The sequence below is a fragment of the Scyliorhinus canicula genome, chromosome 21, assembly GCF_902713615.1.
Source record: "Scyliorhinus canicula chromosome 21, sScyCan1.1, whole genome shotgun sequence".
NCBI classification, from domain to species: Eukaryota; Metazoa; Chordata; class Chondrichthyes; order Carcharhiniformes; family Scyliorhinidae; genus Scyliorhinus; species Scyliorhinus canicula.
In genome coordinates this window covers 7,819,678-7,838,669 of record NC_052166.1, presented here as the reverse complement: position 1 = coordinate 7,838,669, position 18,992 = coordinate 7,819,678, and the positions used below count along the sequence as shown (strand labels likewise).

The 18,992-nt window shown below is 61.1% G+C and overlaps 1 protein-coding gene across 1 annotated transcript; it reads right to left on the bottom strand.

Moving 5' to 3' along the window:
• Nucleotides 1-201: 201 nt before the first annotated feature.
• LOC119955788 (vacuolar fusion protein MON1 homolog B-like) lies at nucleotides 202-17,344 on the bottom strand. The gene is made up of 5 exons (XM_038782365.1): nucleotides 17,188-17,344; nucleotides 11,833-12,252; nucleotides 2,726-3,524; nucleotides 1,176-1,323; nucleotides 202-910 (listed from the first exon to the last, which is right to left on the bottom strand). Exons 1-5 carry the CDS (start codon nucleotides 17,321-17,323, stop codon nucleotides 683-685), a joined length of 1,731 nt encoding a protein of 576 aa, XP_038638293.1. The 5' UTR covers nucleotides 17,324-17,344; the 3' UTR covers nucleotides 202-682.
• Between the last annotated feature and the right edge of the window lie 1,648 nt (nucleotides 17,345-18,992).

Genomic DNA, 18,992 nt, shown 5'->3' with positions numbered 1-18,992 from the left:
CATACACACACCGACAGTGCGCGCGCACGCACTCACACACACACATGCTCCGACGGCGCGCGCACACACACGCACGGACGGTGCACACGCATACATGCACCGACGGCACACACACACACACCGATGCCGCGCACACACACGCAAGCACCGATGGCACACAGCAACACACACGCACCAATGCTACCCACACACACACCGGCACTACACACAGATGCACACACCGACTCTATACACACACAGATGCACACACCGACCACACACACACACACTGGCGCTCACACACTGGCGCTCACACACTGGCGCTCACACACAATGAGTGGATAGGACTGACAGGAATAAAGCAGCAGACTCAGAGAGGTGGGAATTGATTATACAGATCCTGTCCACACTCCCTCCCCCTGCCCACCCCCAGCAGCTCAGGCTGGGTGAAGGCGCGAAGTTCACGATGCTCCACGTGGGAAAACTAGAACACTCCCAGCTTCAGGTACCTGGGACGATCGCTCCTCGCTCGGACACCTTCAGAACCACGGAGGCACAGATAACATTCCTGACGCCCCCCCAACCACACCCCCAGCCCTCCATCAATCTCCGTGGACGTCACTCACACGAGCGGGTGCTCGGTATCGGATCCTTCCATCCCCAGTGGTCCGCGGGTTGCCTCAGGACAGCCAGGCCACTCTCCCTACAGCAGTGAGAGAACGCCATTGTCAGCACTGTCCAAGCGCTCAGTCTTCCCCCCCCGCGAGCTGCGGCCAGGGGTCGGGGTGGTCGAGTACTTGGGCGGCGAGCGGATGAAGAGCTGATCCTCCTCCTTCTTCAGCCAGCGTAGCAGTTTAGTGATAATGTTGATGGCGGCTGCCTTGGTTACCAGGGGACTGAAGCAAGTGTACAACTCGAATTTACCGGTCACCTGATGATGGAGAAGGGAATAGAGAGTGAAAATGGACAAGTCAGCGAACGGGAGTGCGGGCGGTAGTGGAGACCAGACAAGTGAGCAAGGGGACGGGTTGGCGCAAGACCGGACTAGTGGGTGAGGGAGAGGGTGCGAGATCGAACGAGCGGGTGAGAGAGGGGGTGCGAGACCGAACGAGCGGGAGAGGGAGGGGGTGCGAGACCGAACAAGCGGGTGAGGGGCTCGAGGCTGGTTGGGCGAGTGAGCGAGCAACGTGGCTTACCCAGGCTAAGAGGGTTTCCTTCTCCGCCACGTGATAGATGAGCCTGAGGGGGCGCGCCGAGCTGTGGATTCTGCTGTGCAAATACTGATACAGGTCAAACAGATGTTCCTTCTCCTGCTCGGTGGAGTACGGAGCTCCGATCTCAGGGCTGAGCGAGAGAGAGAGAGAGAGAGAGACACACACATTAAAAAACATACCAGAACTACAACTCCGTTACGTGTACAGCCCATGGGAAGGCCAATCCACCCATCGGGCCTGTGCTAACCCTTTTGAAAGAGATCTCCAATTACACACACACACACAGACACACACGACACACAATCGTCCTGAAAATATTTCACCTTCGAGTAGTTCGCCAATTCCCCCCCGCCCCTCAACTTAAAGGATGAATCTGCTCCCACGCGAGCAGCACCTTCCAGATCACAACATACGCATCAGAAATAATCCTCATCTCCCCCCCCCCCCGTTCCTTCACTGATTTCCATCACGCTTACTGACCTCCTGCTGGCAATGCGGTGGCATTGACTCGATGAAACCCTCCCCCCCCCCCGGTGATTGTGAACACCCTGATTAAATCCCCCCTCCCCCCTCAACATTCTCGGTTTCGAGATCAATCCCAGCCCAGAGGAGTGTGGACGGAAGGAAAATATTTCCGACCTCTCCGATTAAATCCCCCCCCCCTCAACATTGGTGGGCGAGGCTGAAATGCTCAACTTGGTTGAAAGGTACCTGGGGAGTGCGATTAAAATGAATGGCTAATTTATTTTCTCTCTTTTTCTATGGCGGGCGCTGGCATGATGGGCTGAATCATAAAATTGAGCCCATAGAATTTACAGTGCAGAAGGAGGCCATTCGGCCCATCAAGTCTGCACTGGCTCCTGGAAAGAGCACCCTACCCAAGGTTAACACCCCCATCCCATCCCCATAACCCAGTAACCCCACCCAACACTAAGGGCAATTTTGGACACTAAGGGCAATTTTGGACACTAAGGGCAATTTATCACGTCCAATCCACCTAACCTGCACATCTTTGGACTGTGGGAGGAAACCGGAGCACCCGGAGGAAACCCACGCACACACTGGGAGGATGTGCAGACTCCGCACAGACAGTGACCCAGCCGGGAATCGAACCTGGGACCCTGGAGCTGTGAAGCAACAGTGCTAACCACTGTGCTACCATGCTGCCCCATAGACCAAAGAACCCTTTGGTCTGTTCAACCATTCCTAATCGGTATAGATTCCCGGTTAGGGGAATGGTCCTTGTGAATTCATTCTCCGCAATTCCTCTGATGCCTCCATTTAAATGTCAAGCCACGTCCTTGGCAGTGTTTGTCTGCCAACTGGCTGCCCCCCCCATCTGCCCTCCATCTCTACTCCTCACATTTACATCGGGGGTGGGGAAAGAGACTCCATGTTACCCTGACAACCAGGCTGAGGAACAGGGAGCAAGAGCGTGCGAGATGGAGAGCACGCGGTCACGTAGGACAAGAGACTGAGCGTTAAGAAATGGCGGGTGCATGCGAGGTCGGCCACAAGATTTCCCCTCTTACCTGGTGTATTGGGTCAGCTGCTTGTGGTTGTCCGGGATGTCCAGGGGCTTGTACATGAAGTGCCAGAGGTCGGAGATGCCAACGTGCGAGGTGGAGGCCGCATTGTTACGCAGGGCCGCGTCGATGGCCTGCAGTAGGCCCTGGGCCCTCAGGCCTTCCTCGATCCTCCTTTTGCAGGCCGACACACTGTAAAAGGCAGTCTTGTCGGTGGAGATGAGCAGGAGGCACAGCGTGCAGGCCGGGTCCAGGTAGGAGATGTAGGCGTAGAAGTAGCTGTCCGGGTAGAGTCGGGGCAGGCAGATGGGGGTCCAGACCTCGCCAGCCTGGAAGGACGAGGAGCCCGCCAGCAGGTTGAAGAGCAGGTGCAGATCGACAGGGTCCAGCCGCGAGTCCTCGATCACCGCCCGCTCCTGCACGATGGCCACCAGCTGGCCCTTGGCCACCAGGATGGAGAAGACCAGGTTGGGGGTGACGGCCTTTTGCAGGAGCTGGCTGACCCCGTCGCGAAGCGAGGCGGCCAGTGGCAGGCACTGCACGGCCCCCAGCAGGAAGCTGGGGTCGGAGTCCATGTGGCGCAGGAGGTTGTCCAGGATCTTCTCCGAGCCGGCGAGGAGGCGCCGCAGGTCATAGTTCTTCTTGCGCTCAAAGATGCGCGTGACCGTGACCTGCGTCAGCATGCTGATGATCTGGTAGTAGACGTACAGCAGCTCACGGCGAAGCTGCTCCTCTGACTGCCGGCTACGCGACACTGACACCAACACCAGGGGACCCTGCTGGCTGAACACAACCTTGTAGTCATCTGAAAGGGCAAAGGTGAAAGGTCAGAGTGTGCAGCCACTGTTAGCCTTGGTTCATGAGCGCACATAAAATACTTCCAAAAAAAATTATTGGTTCATGGAATGTGGGCTCCGCTGGCTGGGTCACCATTTCATACCCAACCGTGGGGGCAGTTCAAAGTCAACCAATTGCTGTGGCGCCTGGAGTCACACGTAGGCCAGATGGGGTAAGGATGACAGATTTCCTTCCCTGAAGTGAATCGGAAACAATCAATAGTTTCATGGTCCTCTTTTCGACTTTTAATTCCAGATTTTTATTGAATTCAAATTTAACACCTGGGGAGATTCAAACCCGGGTCCGCAGATCAGTTGTCCAGTGACAACACTACTTCCCCACCGCCTCCCCAGAAGGAAAAGTAGACCATTCGGCCCATCTAGTCTGCTCTGCCATTTATTGAGGTCCTGACTGATCTGATGTGATAATTCCCAACTCCACTTCCCCACCTTATCCGCGTAACACTCGACTCCCTCACTGATCAAAAATCAATCCTAGCCTTGAACATACTTAACGGCGAAAGGAGGCTCCGTGCTGAGGGAGCGGCGCCCTGTAGGAGGCTCCGTGCTGAGGGAGCGCCGCCCTGTGGGAGGGTCCATGCTGAGGGAGCGCCGCCCTGTGGGAGGGTCCATGCTGAGGGAGCGCCGCCCTGCGGGAGGCTCCGTGCTGAGGGAGCGCCGCCCTGCGGGAGGCTCCGTGCTGAGGGAGCGCCGCCCTGCGGGAGGCTCCGTGCTGAGGGAGCGCCATCCCTGCGGGAGGCTCCGTGCTGAGGGAGCGCCGCCCTGCGGGAGGCTCCGTGCTGAGGGAGCGCCGCCCTGCGGGAGGCTCCGTGCTGAGGGAGCGCCGCACTGCGGGAGGCTCCGTGCTGAGGAAGCGCTGCCCTGTGGGAGGGTCCGTGCTGAGTGAGTGTCGCCCTGTAGGAGGCTCCGTGCTAAGGGAGCGCCGTCCTGCGGGAGGCTCCGAGCTGAGGCAGCGCCGCCCTGCGGGAGGCTCCGTGCTGAGGGAGCGCCGCCCTGCGGGAGGCTCCGTGCTGAGGGAGCGCCGCCCTGCGGGAGGCTCCGTGCTGAGGGAGCGCCGCCCTGCGGGAGGGTCCGTGCTGAGGGAGCGCCGCCCTGCGGGAGGGTCCGTGCTGAGGGAGCGAGCGCTGCCTGCGGGAGGGTCCGTGCTGAGGGAGTGTCGCCCTGTAGGAGGGTCCGTGCTGAGGGAGTGTCGCCCTGCGGGAGGCTCCATGCTGAGGGAGTGTCGCCCTGTAGGAGGGTCCGTGCTGAGGGAGTGTCGCCCTGCGGGAGGCTCCGTGCTGAGGGAGTGTCGCCCTGCGGGAGGCTCCATGCTGAGGGAGTGCCCTCTGTGGGAGGGTCCGTGCTGAGGGAGTGTCGCCCTGTGGGAGAGTCTGCGCTGAGTGCCCTCTGTGGGAGGGTCCGTGCTGAGGGAGTGTCGCCCTGTAGGAGGGTCCGTGCTGAGTGAGTGCCCTCTGTGGGAGGGTCCATGCTGAGTGAGTGTCGCCCTGTGGGATAGTCCATGCTGAGGGAGCGCCGCCCTGTGGGAGGGTCCGTGCTGAGGGAGTGCCCTCTGTGGGAGGGTCCATGCTGAGTAAGTGTCGCCCTGTGGGAGGGTCCATGCTGAGTGAGTGCCCTCTGTGGGAGGGTCCATGCTGAGTGAGTGCCCTCTGTGGGAGGCTCCGTGCTGAGGGAGCGCCGCCCTGCGGGAGGCTCCGTGCTGAGGGAGTGTCGCCCTGTGGGAGGGCCCGTGCTGAGTGAGTGCCCCCTGCAGGAGGGTCCATGCTGAGTGAGTGTCGCCCTGTAGGAGGGTCCATGCTGAGTGAGTGCCCTCTGTGGGAGGGTCCGTGCTGAGGGAGTGTCGCCCTGTGGGAGGGTCTGTGCTGAGTGCCCTCTGTGGGAGGGTCCGTGCTGAGGGAGTGTCGCCCTGTGGGAGGGTCCGTGCTGAGGGAGTGTCGCCCTGTGGGAGGGTCCGTGCTGAGGGAGTGTCGCCCTGCAGGAGGGTCCGTGCTGAGGGAGTGTCGCCCTCTAGGAGGGTCCGTGCTGAGTGAGTGCCCCCTGTAGGAGGGTCCATGCTGAGTGAGTGCCCTCTGTAGGAGGGTCCGTGCTGAGGGAGCGCTACCCTGCGGGAGGCTCCGTGCTGAGGGAGCTCTGCCCCGCGGGAGGCTCCGTGCTGAGGGAGTGTCGCCTTGTGGGAGGGTCCGTGCTGAGGGAGCGCTACCCTGCGGGAGGCTCCGTGCTGAGGGAGCTCTGCCCCGCGGGAGGCTCCGTGCTGAGGGAGTGTCGCCTTGTGGGAGGGTCCGTGCTGAGGGAGTGTCGCCCTGTAGGAGGGTCCGTGCTGAGGGAGTGTCGCCCTGTGGGAGAGTCTGCGCTGAGTGCCCTCTGTGGGAGGGTCCGTGCTGAGGGAGTGTCGCCCTGTAGGAGGGTCCGTGCTGAGGGAGTGTCGCCCTGTAGGAGGGTCCATGCTGAGTGAGTGTCGCCCTGTGGGAGGGTCCATGCTGAGGGAGCGCCGCCCTGTGGGAGGGTCCGTGCTGAGGGAGTGCCCTCTGTGGGAGGGTCCATGCTGAGTGAGTGTCGCCCTGTGGGAGGGTCCATGCTGAGTGAATGCCCTCTGTGGGAGGGTCCATGCTGAGTGAGTGCCCTCTGTGGGAGGCTCCGTGCTGAGGGAGCGCCGCCCTGCGGGAGGCTCCGTGCTGAGGGAGTGTCGCCCTGTGGGAGGGCCCGTGCTGAGTGAGTGCCCCCTGTAGGAGGGTCCATGCTGAGTGAGTGTCGCCCTGTAGGACGGTCCATGCTGAGTGAGTGCCCTCTGTGGGAGGGTCCGTGCTGAGGGAGTGTCGCCCTGTGGGAGGGTCCGTGCTGAGTGCCCTCTGTGGGAGGGTCCATGCTGAGGGAGTGTCGCCCTGTGGGAGGGTCCGTGCTGAGGGAGTGTCGCCCTGTGGGAGGGTCCGTGCTGAGGGAGTGTCGCCCTGCGGGAGGGTCCGTGCTGAGGGAGTGTCGCCCTCTAGGAGGGTCCGTGCTGAGTGAGTGCCCCCTGTAGGAGGGTCCATGCTGAGCGAGTGCCCTCTGTAGGAGGGTCCGTGCTGAGGGAGCGCTGCCCTGCGGGAGGCTCCGTGCTGAGGGAGCTCTGCCCCGCGGGAGGCTCCGTGCTGAGGGAGTGTCGCCTTGTGGGAGGGTCCGTGCTGAGGGAGTGTCGCCCTGTAGGAGGGTCCGTGCTGAGGGAGTGTCGCCCTCTAGGAGGGTCCGTGCTGAGTGAGTGCCCCCTGTAGGAGGGTCCATGCTGAGGGAGTGTCGCCCTGTAGGAGGGTCCATGCTGAGTGAGTGCCCTCTGTGGGAGGGTCCGTGCTGAGGGAGCGCCGCCCTGTAGGAGGGTCCGTGCTGAGTGAGTGCCCTCTGTGGGAGGGTCCATGCTGAGGGAGTGTCGCCCTGTGGGAGGGTCTGTGCTGAGTGCCCTCTGTGGGAGGGTCCGTGCTGAGGGAGTGTCGCCCTGTGGGAGGGTCCGTGCTGAGGGAGTGTCGCCCTGTGGGAGTGTCGCCCTGTGGGAGGGTCCGTGCTGAGGGAGTGTCGCCCTGCAGGAGGGTCCGTGCTGAGGGAGTGTCGCCCTCTAGGAGGGTCCGTGCTGAGTGAGTGCCCCCTGTAGGAGGGTCCATGCTGAGTGAGTGCCCTCTGTAGGAGGGTCCGTGCTGAGGGAGCGCTACCCTGCGGGAGGCTCCGTGCTGAGGGAGCTCTGCCCCGCGGGAGGCTCCGTGCTGAGGGAGTGTCGCCTTGTGGGAGGGTCCGTGCTGAGGGAGCGCCGCCCTGTAGGAGGGTCCGTGCTGAGTGAGTGCCCTCTGTGGGAGGGTCCGTGCTGAGGGAGTGTCGCCCTGTGGGAGGGTCCGTGCTGAGTGCCCTCTGTGGGAGGGTCCGTGCTGAGGGAGTGTCGCCCTGTGGGAGGGTCCGTGCTGAGGGAGTGTCGCCCTGCAGGAGGGTCCGTGCTGAGGGAGTGTCGCCCTCTAGGAGGGTCCGTGCTGAGTGAGTGCCCCCTGTAGGAGGGTCCATGCTGAGCGAGTGCCCTGTGTAGGAGGGTCCGTGCTGAGGGAGCGCTGCCCTGCGGGAGGCTCCGTGCTGAGGGAGCTCTGCCCCGCGGGAGGCTCCGTGCTGAGGGAGTGTCGCCTTGTGGGAGGGTCCGTGCTGAGGGAGTGTCGCCCTGTAGGAGGGTCCGTGGTGAGGGAGTGTCGCCCTCTAGGAGGGTCCGTGCTGAGTGAGTGCCCCCTGTAGGAGGGTCCGTGCTGAGGGAGTGTCGCCCTGTAGGAGGGTCCATGCTGAGTGAGTGCCCTCTGTGGGAGGGTCCGTGCTGAGGGAGCGCCGCCCTGTAGGAGGGTCCGTGCTGAGTGAGTGCCCTCTGTGGGAGGGTCCGTGCTGAGGGAGTGTCGCCCTGTGGGAGGGTCTGTGCTGAGTGCCCTCTGTGGGAGGGTCCGTGCTGAGGGAGTGTCGCCCTGTGGGAGGGTCCGTGCTGAGGGAGTGTCGCCCTGTGGGAGGGTCCGTGCTGAGGGAGTGTCGCCCTGCGGGAGCGTCCGTGCTGAGGGAGTGTCGCCCTCTAGGAGGGTCCGTGCTGAGTGAGTGCCCCCTGTAGGAGGGTCCATGCTGAGTGAGTGCCCTCTGTAGGAGGGTCCGTGCTGAGGGAGCGCTACCCTGCGGGAGGCTCCATGCTGAGGGAGCTCTGCCCCGCGGGAGGCTCCGTGCTGAGGGAGTGTCGCCTTGTGGGAGGGTCCGTGCTGAGGGAGTGTCGCCCTGTAGGAGGGTCCGTGCTGAGGGAGTGTCGCCCTGTGGGAGAGTCTGCGCTGAGTGCCCTCTGTGGGAGGGTCCGTGCTGAGGGAGTGTCGCCCTGTAGGAGGGTCCGTGCTGAGGGAGTGTCGCCCTGTAGGAGGGTCCATGCTGAGTGAGTGTCGCCCTGTGGGAGGGTCCATGCTGAGGGAGCGCCGCCCTGTGGGAGGGTCCGTGCTGAGGGAGTGCCCTCTGTGGGAGGGTCCATGCTGAGTGAGTGTCGCCCTGTGGGAGGGTCCATGCTGAGTGAATGCCCTCTGTGGGAGGGTCCATGCTGAGTGAGTGCCCTCTGTGGGAGGCTCCGTGCTGAGGGAGCGCCGCCCTGCGGGAGGCTCCGTGCTGAGGGAGTGTCGCCCTGTGGGAGGGCCCGTGCTGAGTGAGTGCCCCCTGTAGGAGGGTCCATGCTGAGTGAGTGTCGCCCTGTAGGAGGGTCCATGCTGAGTGAGTGCCCTCTGTGGGAGGGTCCGTGCTGAGGGAGCGCCGCCCTGTAGGAGGGTCCGTGCTGAGTGAGTGCCCTCTGTGGGAGGGTCCGTGCTGAGGGAGTGTCGCCCTGTGGGAGGGTCCGTGCTGAGTGCCCTCTGTGGGAGGGTCCGTGCTGAGGGAGTGTCGCCCTGTGGGAGGGTCCGTGCTGAGGGAGTGTCGCCCTGTGGGAGGGTCCGTGCTGAGGGAGTGTCGCCCTGCGGGAGGGTCCGTGCTGAGGGAGTGTCGCCCTCTAGGAGGGTCCGTGCTGAGTGAGTGCCCCCTCTAGGAGGGTCCATGCTGAGCGAGTGCCCTCTGTAGGAGGGTCCGTGCTGAGGGAGCGCTGCCCTGCGGGAGGCTCCGTGCTGAGGGAGCTCTGCCCCGCGGGAGGCTCCGTGCTGAGGGAGTGTCGTCTTGTGGGAGGGTCCGTGCTGAGGGAGTGTCGCCCTGTAGGAGGGTCCGTGCTGAGGGAGTGTCGTATTCTAGGAGGGTCCGTGCTGAGTGAGTGCCCCCTGTAGGAAGGTCCGTGCTGAGGGAGTGTCGCCCTGTAGGAGGGTCCGTGCTGAGGGAGTGTCGCCCTGTAGGAGGGTCCATGCTGAGTGAGTGCCCTGTGGGAGGGTTTGTGCTGAGTGCCCCCTGTAGGAGGGTCCGTGCTGAGGGAGCGCCGCCCTGTGGGAGGTTCCATGCTGAGGGAGCGCCGCCCTGTGGGAGGCTCCGTGCTGAGGGAGTGTCGCCCTGTAGGAGGGTCCGTGCTGAGGGAGTGTCGCCCTGTAGGAGGGTCCGTGCTGAGGGAGTGCCCCCTGTAGGAGGGTCCATGCTGAGTGAGTGCCCTCTGTGTGAGGGTCTGCGCTGAGGGAGTGTCGCTCTGTGGGAGGGTCTGCGCTGAGGGAGCGCCTTTCTGTCAGGGGGGAGCAGGGGTTACATTTCAGGATGAAGCCCCCCCCCCAACACCGTCTGCGCCCTGCGGGAGGCTCCGTGCTGAGGGAGCTCTGCCCCGCGGGAGGCTCCGTGCTGAGGGAGTGTCGTCTTGTGGGAGGGTCCGTGCTGAGGGAGTGTCGCCCTGTAGGAGGGTCCGTGCTGAGGGAGTGTCGTATTCTAGGAGGGTCCGTGCTGAGTGAGTGCCCCCTGTAGGAGGGTCCGTGCTGAGGGAGTGTCGCCCTGTAGGAGGGTCCGTGCTGAGGGAGTGTCGCCCTGTGGGAGAGTCTGCGCTGAGTGCCCTCTGTGGGAGGGTTCCGTGCTGAGGGAGTGTCGCCCTGTAGGAGGGTCCGTGCTGAGGGAGTGTCGCCCTGTAGGAGGGTCCGTGCTGAGGGAGTGTCGCCCTGTAGGAGGGTCCGTGCTGAGGGAGTGTCGCCCTGTAGGAGGGTCCATGCTGAGTGAGTGCCCTGTGGGAGGGTTTGTGCTGAGTGCCCCCTGTAGGAGGGTCCGTGCTGAGGGAGCGCCGCCCTGTGGGAGGTTCCATGCTGAGGGAGCGCCGCCCTGTGGGAGGCTCCGTGCTGAGGGAGTGTCGCCCTGTAGGAGGGTCCGTGCTGAGGGAGTGTCGCCCTGTAGGAGGGTCCGTGCTGAGGGAGTGCCCCCTGTAGGAGGGTCCATGCTGAGTGAGTGCCCTCTGTGTGAGGGTCTGCGCTGAGGGAGTGTCGCTCTGTGGGAGGGTCTGCGCTGAGGGAGCGCCTTTCTGTCAGGGGGGAGCAGGGGTTACATTTCAGGATGAAGCCCCCCCCCCCCAACACCGTCTGCGCTCTGAGGCGGATGTCGAAGCGCATTTGTGGAAGGAGACAATATTCATTGCTCAACATACACCACCAAGAATAAAATCATTGGTCCTTCCATCACCTGACTGCTTGCGATGGGCCTGCTGAATTTCCGGCAGTAAATCAGCCTCGAAAGATAACACTGATTAGTGACAGCTTCGGGGCCTTGGGGGGGGGGGGGGGGGGGGATGGGGCGCAAATCGTCTCAGCTTCAAACCACAGCAGCAAGAACCAGCACATCAGAAAGACCAGCTTGCACAACAAGGCTGAGGCAAGCTTGCCGCGCTGAATGTCACAGCGGTGCAGGGTGACAGGGAAGTTAGCAAACAATGCAGGCCGTCACGCCAGCCGGTGGGGGGGGGGGGGGGGGAGAGAGAGACCCAGAGCGAAGGTTTCAAATCTGAACTGACTCTACCCCAAATCCCGACCATTTATTGTCGTTGCCTGTACACAAGTTACGGTGAAGAATGAGGCCACTCTGCCCCTCGCATCTGTGCTGCTGGGAAACAAAACTGCCCGCCCATTCTAACCCCACCTTCCAGCACCTTCTCCACAGCCTTCGCAGGCTGCAGCAATTAAAATCCGGGTTACCTTTTAGAATAAGACCATAGAATTCCTCCAGTGCAGAAGGAGTCCATTTGGCCCATCGAGTCTGCGCCGACCCTCGGAAACAGCTCTTTACCCACCCTAACCTGCATGTCTTTGGAGCGCCCGGAGGAAATCCACTCAGACACGGGGAGAACGTGAAGACTCCGCAGAGACACTGGCCCAAGCCAGGAACCTAAACCCGGACACTGGCGCAGGGAGGCAGCAGTGCTAACCACTGTGCCGCCATTCAGGCCTTAGATGAATTGAGTGAGGGTACCTTCCGCCAGCACCAAATCAGACAATGAATTCCAGACTCGATGCCCACCACCCGCTGGGTGAAGGTTTGTACTCATGCCCCTTCTAATCCTTCCAATCACCCTAAATCTGTGCCCCACCCCCTTGCTAATTGACATGGTCATACAGGAGGAAACAGGATCTTTCTTGGCTACCTGCAGCTTGACCTCTCATAGCTTTAATTAAGTTACCCCAGCCCTGCCCAATCTCTCCACATCGCTGCAATTTTCCAGCCCGGCAAACATTCTTGCAAATCTCCTCTGCACCCTCCCTCCAGAGCAAGTCTTTCTCGGCCATGGAACTGTGCAGAATACTCCAGCTGTGGCCAAACCGGCACGGCATTCCAGCCTGCATTTCTCTCGGGCCTATGTTGCTATGGCAACACACCTACCTGATTGGATGGAGCGGATGACATTGTTTCCATCCTGGACAAATGAGACGAGCGCAGTCATCACCCCCATGGTGGACGAGAGTGCCTCCTCGTTGCCGTAGCGCGAGTAGATGGGCTTCCCCGCCTCGCTCAGCACGAACACATGTTTGCGGTGCGCTCTCCAGCTGTCCGCCGTCACGTCCTCGTTCCGGGAGTGGGAGGGAGCGGAGGGGGGTCCCGGCCCCTCGAGGTCCACCTGCTCCAGCGACCCGCCGGGGAAGGTCGGGGCCCCCGGGAACTCGCCGGAATCTTCCATGGCGTTGCCTGCCGAGCCCGAGTCGGAGAGGTGGTCCTTCTCGCTGCCCTCGTCCTCGGGTGGTGGAGCGCGGGTTATGTCGCCGCGCTGACTGAAGTCGCTGCCCGGACACAGGGGACCCGCATCTGGAGGAACGGAAACACAACCGGCTTTTAGCTCGACGGGGGGAGTCAAAATGCCGAACACCGATCCCTGACGACCGCCTCAGTCCAACTATTGCTGGGCAACCTGGGCTAGTGAGTGGGCCGCATGATTGGCCCTCTTTATCTCAATGGGCCACAAGACTGAAATTGGGCTTGTTAGAACATACAGCGCAGAAGGAGGTCATTCGGCCCATCAAGTCTGCACAGACCCACTTGAGCCCTCAATTCCACCCTATCCCCGTAACCCAATAACCCCTCCTAACCTTTGATGGATGTTAATTTAGCACGGCAAATCCACCTAACCTGCACGTCTTTGGACTGTAGGTGGAAACCGGAGCACCCAGAGGAAACCCTCGCAGACACGGGGAGAACGTGCAGACTCCGCATTGACAGTGGCCCAGCGGGGAATCGAACCTGGGACCCTGTCGCTGTGAAGCCACAATGCTATCCACTACCGTGTTCACTAACCATGACCCCACGAATGAGATCAAATATATTTAACACATGCCGAATATTTTGTATTGAGGTGTAGAGAATGCTTAATCATTTATATGTTAATAGAACCATTAATAGAATTTCCAGTGGTGATACGTAGGAGGAGGTTGCATGTTGGTAGTTCCTAGAGGCCTCAGTTTTTAGCCTTTTTCACCCGATTTCTGAGGAGAATTTGCATGGAAACCTGTGCCAATTGAAAGCTGGTTATAGAACATAGAACAGTACAGCACAGAACAGGCCCTTCGGCCCTCGGTGTTGTGCCGAGCAATGATCACCCTACTCAAACCCACGTATCCACCCTATACCCGTAATCCAACAACTCCCCCCCTTAACCTTACTATTAGGACACTACGGGCAATTTAGCATGGCCAATCCACCTAACCCGCACATCTTTGGACTGTGGGAGGAAACCGGAGCACCCGGAGGAAACCCACGCACACAGCGGGAGGATGTGCAGACACCACACAGTGACCCAGCCGGGAATCGAACCTGGGACCCTGGAGCTGTGAAGCATTTATGCTAACCACCATGCTAGCGTGCCGCCCATAGAAGGATATTTGGAAACCAAGGAAGGAATTTGATGAAGAAAGGTGCGAGCGCAAGTCTGCTGGTAGGCTCGAGATCAGCAAGGTGTATTCTGGGAAGTAAGATGGCGGAGATGAGTTCTCCGGGGGAGGGAGGGAGGGCTGGGGTAATGTTGGGGACGCTGGCAACGATGGGAATTTTTGGTGATGTTGGGAACACTAGCAATGATGGGAACGCTAGCGGAGGGGATACCGGCTTAGTTTGAGAAGCAGTTCGGCAAACGTTTTGAGCAGCGGGGGAGGGAAATGCTGAATAAGCAGTCGGTCGAAGACGCGTTGGCTCCAATAAAGGAGGCGATTGGGATGATGTCGGAGACAGTGCGGGAGCATGCTGAGGTGTTGAAGGGGGTGCGAGCAACGTTCGAGACACAGTGACCACCTCGCTTCTCTGGAAGCCGAGCTGTCAAAGGAGGAGGACAGTAACAAGGGTGTGAGAGCAAAGGTCAAGGAACTGGAAAACAGGTCCTGGCGGCTGAACTGAAGAATAGTGGGGCCCGAGGGACTGAAGGGCCCCCGAGGCTGACAGAGTACTTTTCGACAATGTTTAGGAAGCCGTTAGGGGAGGGGAGACAAAACCACCCCTTCCCCAACCCCCCTTCAAGCTGGATAGGGCCCAGTCGAAGCCATGGGCGAACAAGGGGCAGGGAGCTGCGATAGTCTGTTTTCACAGTTACCAGATGAAGGAGAAGGTGCGTTGAACTAAACAGAACCATGAGCTGAGGCAGGAAGGCAGTGGTATTCGGATAGGCCAGGATGTCACGGTGGAGCTGGTGGGAAGGCAGCACTTCACAAACGTGGAGTGCGTTTTGGAGCGGTCTACGCGGCAAAGCTGAGGGTTACCCGCAATGCCAGACATCACTTCTTCAAGATGGCGGAGGGCACGCTCGACAAGACAGAGGTCCTCGGATGAACTGAGAACGGTGGAAGTGGAACTTTGTTGTAAAAAGAGGGTGTTGAGTTTTATTTTCTGTTTTATCTGGGGCTCTTTATGTTCTTTATATTTTGGTGTTGTTAATTGTCAATTGAAAACTATCTGTGGGGAATTGTCCGCAAGACTGGGTTGCGTGTGTGTGGCTTTTAAGGGTTGGCAAGGGCATTTGGAAAGGGAGAGGGGAACAAGGGCAGCTGGGAGGAGGGGGGGGGGGCAGATATCTTATGGTTTGAGGGGTGCTGGAGGGCAGGTCGGTAGCTTTGGTGAACGTTTATGCTCCGCAGTAGTGCTCCGCAGGGATCAGTGCTGGGACCTTTGCTGTTAGAAGTATCTATAAATGATTTGGAGCAAAATGTAACTGGTCTGATTAGTAAGTTTGCGAACGACAAAAAGGTTGGTGGAATTGCGGATCGCGATGAGGACTGTCAGAGGATACAGCAGGATTTAGATCGTTTGGAGACTTGGGCGGAGAGATGGCAGATGGAGTTTAATCCAGACAAATGTGAGGTGATACATTTTGGAAGGTCTAATAGAGGTAGGGAATATACAGTGAATGGTAGAACCCTCAAGAGTATTGACAGTCAGAGAGATCTAGGTGTACAGGTCCACAGTAGTCAAGAAGGCATATGGCATGCTTGCCTTCATTGGCCGGGGCATTGAGTATAAAAATTGGCAAGTCATGTTGCAGCTGTATCGAACCTTAGTTAGGCCACACTTGGAGTATAGTGTTCAATTCTGGTCGCCACACTACCAGAAGGATGTGGAGGCTTTAGAGAGGGTGCAGAAGAGATTTACCAGGATGTTGCCTGGTATGGAGGGCATTAGCTATGAGGAGAGGTTGAATAAACTTGATTTGCTCTCACTGGAACGAAGGAGGTTGAGAGGCGACCTGATAGAGGTCTACAAAATTATGAGGGGCATAGACAGAGTGGATACTCAGAGGCTTTTTCCCAGGGTAGAGGGGTCAATTACTAGGGGGCATAGGTTTAAGGTGCGAGGGGCAAGGTTTAGAGGAGATGTACGAGGCAAGTTTTTTTTACACAGAGGGTAGTGGGTGCCTGGAACTCGCTGCCGGAGGAGGTGGTGGAAGCAGGGATGATAGTGACGTTTAAGGGGCATCTTGACAAATACATGAATAGGATGGGAATAGAGGGATACGGACCCCAGAAGTATAGAAGATTTTAGTTTAGTCGGGCAGCATGGTTGGCGCAGGCTTGGAGGGCCGAAGGGCCTGTTCCTGTGCTGTACTTTTCTTTGTTCTTTGTGGTGGTGACTATCCTGGAAATGGACACACATCAATTGATGATGGGGGATGCAGATATCCATCCCGTTGGCTCAGGGTGTCATAGAGTCATAGAATTTACAGTGCAGAAGGAGGCCATTCGGTCCATCGAGTCTGCACCGGCCCTTGGAAAGAGCACCCCATCCCTGCAACCTAACCATTTTGGACACAAAGGGCAATTTAGCATGGTTAATCCACCTAACCTGCACATCATTGTGGGAGGAAACAAGAGTACCCGGAGGAAACCCACGCAGATACAGGGAGAACGTGCAGACTCCGCACAGACAGTCACCCCTGGTTCTGGATTGGGAACACCCTTCCTGCATCTACCCTGTCCGGTCCCATTAGAATTTTATAGGTTCCTAGGAGATATCCTCCCTCATTCCTGGGTGAGGACAGGTGGGTTCATATGGGGATCGGAGCTATGGGCTGTGGCAATGGTCTCACTTCCGTTCTCTCCAGGGATGTATTCGGGTAATCCAGTTTTGTCGCCAGGTTAAAAATATGGCGTCAATTCTGGCAGCATTTCAATTAGAAAGGATGTCGAAGCGGGCGCCAATTTGTAATAACCACAAGCTTAAGCCAGCAACACTGAGGCTGGAAGGACTCATTTCTAGAGGAACCTGGAAGGAGTTCTCAGGAGGAGACTGGGCTTTCACAGTCGGATAACGATGGCTACCTGCCGGTGATTACGCGAGGAAGGTCTTGCCGTCGATTCCGGTCTCATTGTCGGAGAGGGTTTCTCGGTAGGAAGGAATGAAAGAGGGGAGCCCGTCGGGAATTTATGGGAGGCTATTGGGGAGGGGGGAATTCGGAAAGCAATCGGAAAAATGCAGAGGCACCGGGGGCCAGAATTCATTTACGGCCATCGAGTATAAAAACTATGCTCCAGTTGTATAGAACTTGGTAAGGCCGCACTTGGAATATTGCGCCCAATTCCGGTCGCCCCATTACCAGAAGGATGTGGAGGCTTTGGAGAGGGTGCAGAGGAGGTTTACCAGGATGTTGCCTGGTATGGAGAGTGTTGGCTATGTGGAGAAGCTGAATAGACTCGGACTGATTTCATTAGAACGACGGAGGTTGAGGCGTAACCTGATAGGGGTCTACACGATTACGAGAGGCATGGATAGAGTGGATGGGCAGGCACTCGTTGCCAGGGTGGAGGGGTCAGTCACCAGGGGGTATAGGTTGAAGGTCCGCGGGGTGAAGTTTAGAGATGTGCGAGGCAGGTTTTTTTTTTAATAAACACAGAGGGTGGTGATGCCTGGAACTCGTTGCCGGGGGAGGTTGTGGAAGCAGATACCTTTTGAACGCCGTTAATGTAGGTTGACAAACACATGGATAGGATGGGTATATAGATGGATACGGCACTAGGAAGAGCTGAGGGTTTTGGCCAGGGTTGGTATCATGAACGGTACAGGCTTGGTTGGCCAAAGGGCCTTTTCCCGTGCTGTATTGTTCGTTGATAATGGTGGCGGATACGGCACCCCTGGTGTGGATTAAGGCTAAATGGGAGGAGGAGTTAGGGTGGAATTAGAGGAAGGGGTGTGGTCTGAAGCCTTGCACATATTAACGCCGTTTTGTTTCGCCCCAATGATCTTTTACCATCCGTGGCCCAGTCTCACCTGCAGTTGATTCTCCCACCTGGCCGTCTGCTGGACCGGGGATGGGGGCTTCAGCGGGGGGAGTGGAGTTGGTGAAGGGAAGGGGCTGCCTGAGACCCACTCCTTCTCTCTCACTGCTCAGCCGCTCGTCGTCCATCGTGACTTCAGAGGGAGGGTAACCTGTGGAAAGACAAAAGTTGGTGTTAAACTAGCGAGTGAGGGGGGGGGGGGGGAGAAGCGCATTGGGACGGTCATGGTGAAGTGGTGGGCGTGTGGAGCTGGAGACGGGGCAATACGGATGGAGGACAGAGAGGCGGGGCGGGGGGACCGGAAACGGGGCGGAGGGACCGGAGGCGGGGCGGGGAGACCGGAAATGGGGCGGAGGCGGGGCGGGGGGACCGGAGGCGGGGCAGGGGGACGGAGACGCGGGGGAAACAGAGGCGGGGCGGGGGGGGAACGGAGGCGGGGTGGGGGTAACGGAGGCGGGGTGGGGGGGATGGAGGCGGGGGCGGGGGGGGGGGATGGAGGCGGGGGCGGGGGGGGGGACGGAGGCGGGGGGATGGAGGCGGGGGCGGGGGGGAACGGAGGCGGGGGCGGGGGGGGGAAACGGAGGCGGGGGCGGGGGGACCGGAAACGGGGCGGAGGGACCGGAGGCGGGGCAGGGGGACGGAGACGCGGGGGAAACAGAGGCGGGGCGGGGGGGGAACGGAGGCGGGGGGGGGTGGGGTAACGGAGGCGGGGTGGGGGGGATGGAGGCGGGGGCGGGGGGGGATGGAGGCGGGGGGATGGAGGCGGGGGGGGGGGGAACGGAGGGGGTGGGGGGGGAGGCGGGGGCGGGGGGAACGGAGGCGGGGGGGGGGGAAGAGGCGGGGGCGGGGGGAACGGAGGCGGGGCGGGGGGAACGGAGGCGGGGGGGGGGAACGGAGGCGGGGCGGGGGGAACGGAGGCGGGGGGGGGGGAACGGAGGCGGGGCGGGGGGAAGGAGGCGGGGCGGGGGGAACGGAGGCGGGGCGGGGGGAACGGAGGCGGGGCGGGGGAACGGAGGCGGGGCGGGGGGGAACGGAGGCGGGGCGGGGGAACGGAGGCGGGGCGGGGGGAACGGAGGCGGGGCGGGGGGGAGGAGGGGCGGGGGGAACGGAGGCGGGGCGGGGGGAGGGGGGAACGGAGGCGGGGCGGGGGGAACGGAGGCGGGGCGGGGGGAACGGAGGCGGGGCGGGGGGAACGGAGGCGGGGCGGGGGGAACGGAGGCGGGGGGGGGGAACGGAGGCGGGGCGGGGGGAACGGAGGCGGGGCGGGGGGAACGGCGGCGGGGGGCGGGGGGAACGGAGGCGGGGGGGGGAACGGAGGCGGGGCGGGGGGGAACGGAGGCGGGGGGGGGGGAACGGAGGCGGGGCGGGGGGAACGGAGGCGGGGCGGGGGGAACGGAGGCGGGGCGGGGGACGGAGGCGGGGCCGGGGGGAACGGAGGCGGGGCGGGGGGAACGGAGGCGGGGCGGGGGGGAACGGAGGCGGGGCGGGGGGGAAACGGAGGCGGGGCGGGGGGAACGGAGGCGGGGCGGGGGGAACGGAGGCGGGGCGGGGGGAACGGAGGGCGGGGGGGGAGGGAGAGAGGACAGGGGGGGGGGAGGAGAGAGAGACGGGGGGGGGAGGGAGAGAGACGGGGGGGGAGGGAGAGAGACCGGGGGGGAGGGGAGAGAGACAGGGGGGGGGGAGGGAGAGAGACGGGGGGGGGGAGGGAGAGAGACGGGGGGGGGAGGGAGAGGGAGAGGACGGGGGGGGAAGAGGAGAGAGAGACCGGGGGGGGAAAGAGGGAGAGAGACGGGGGGG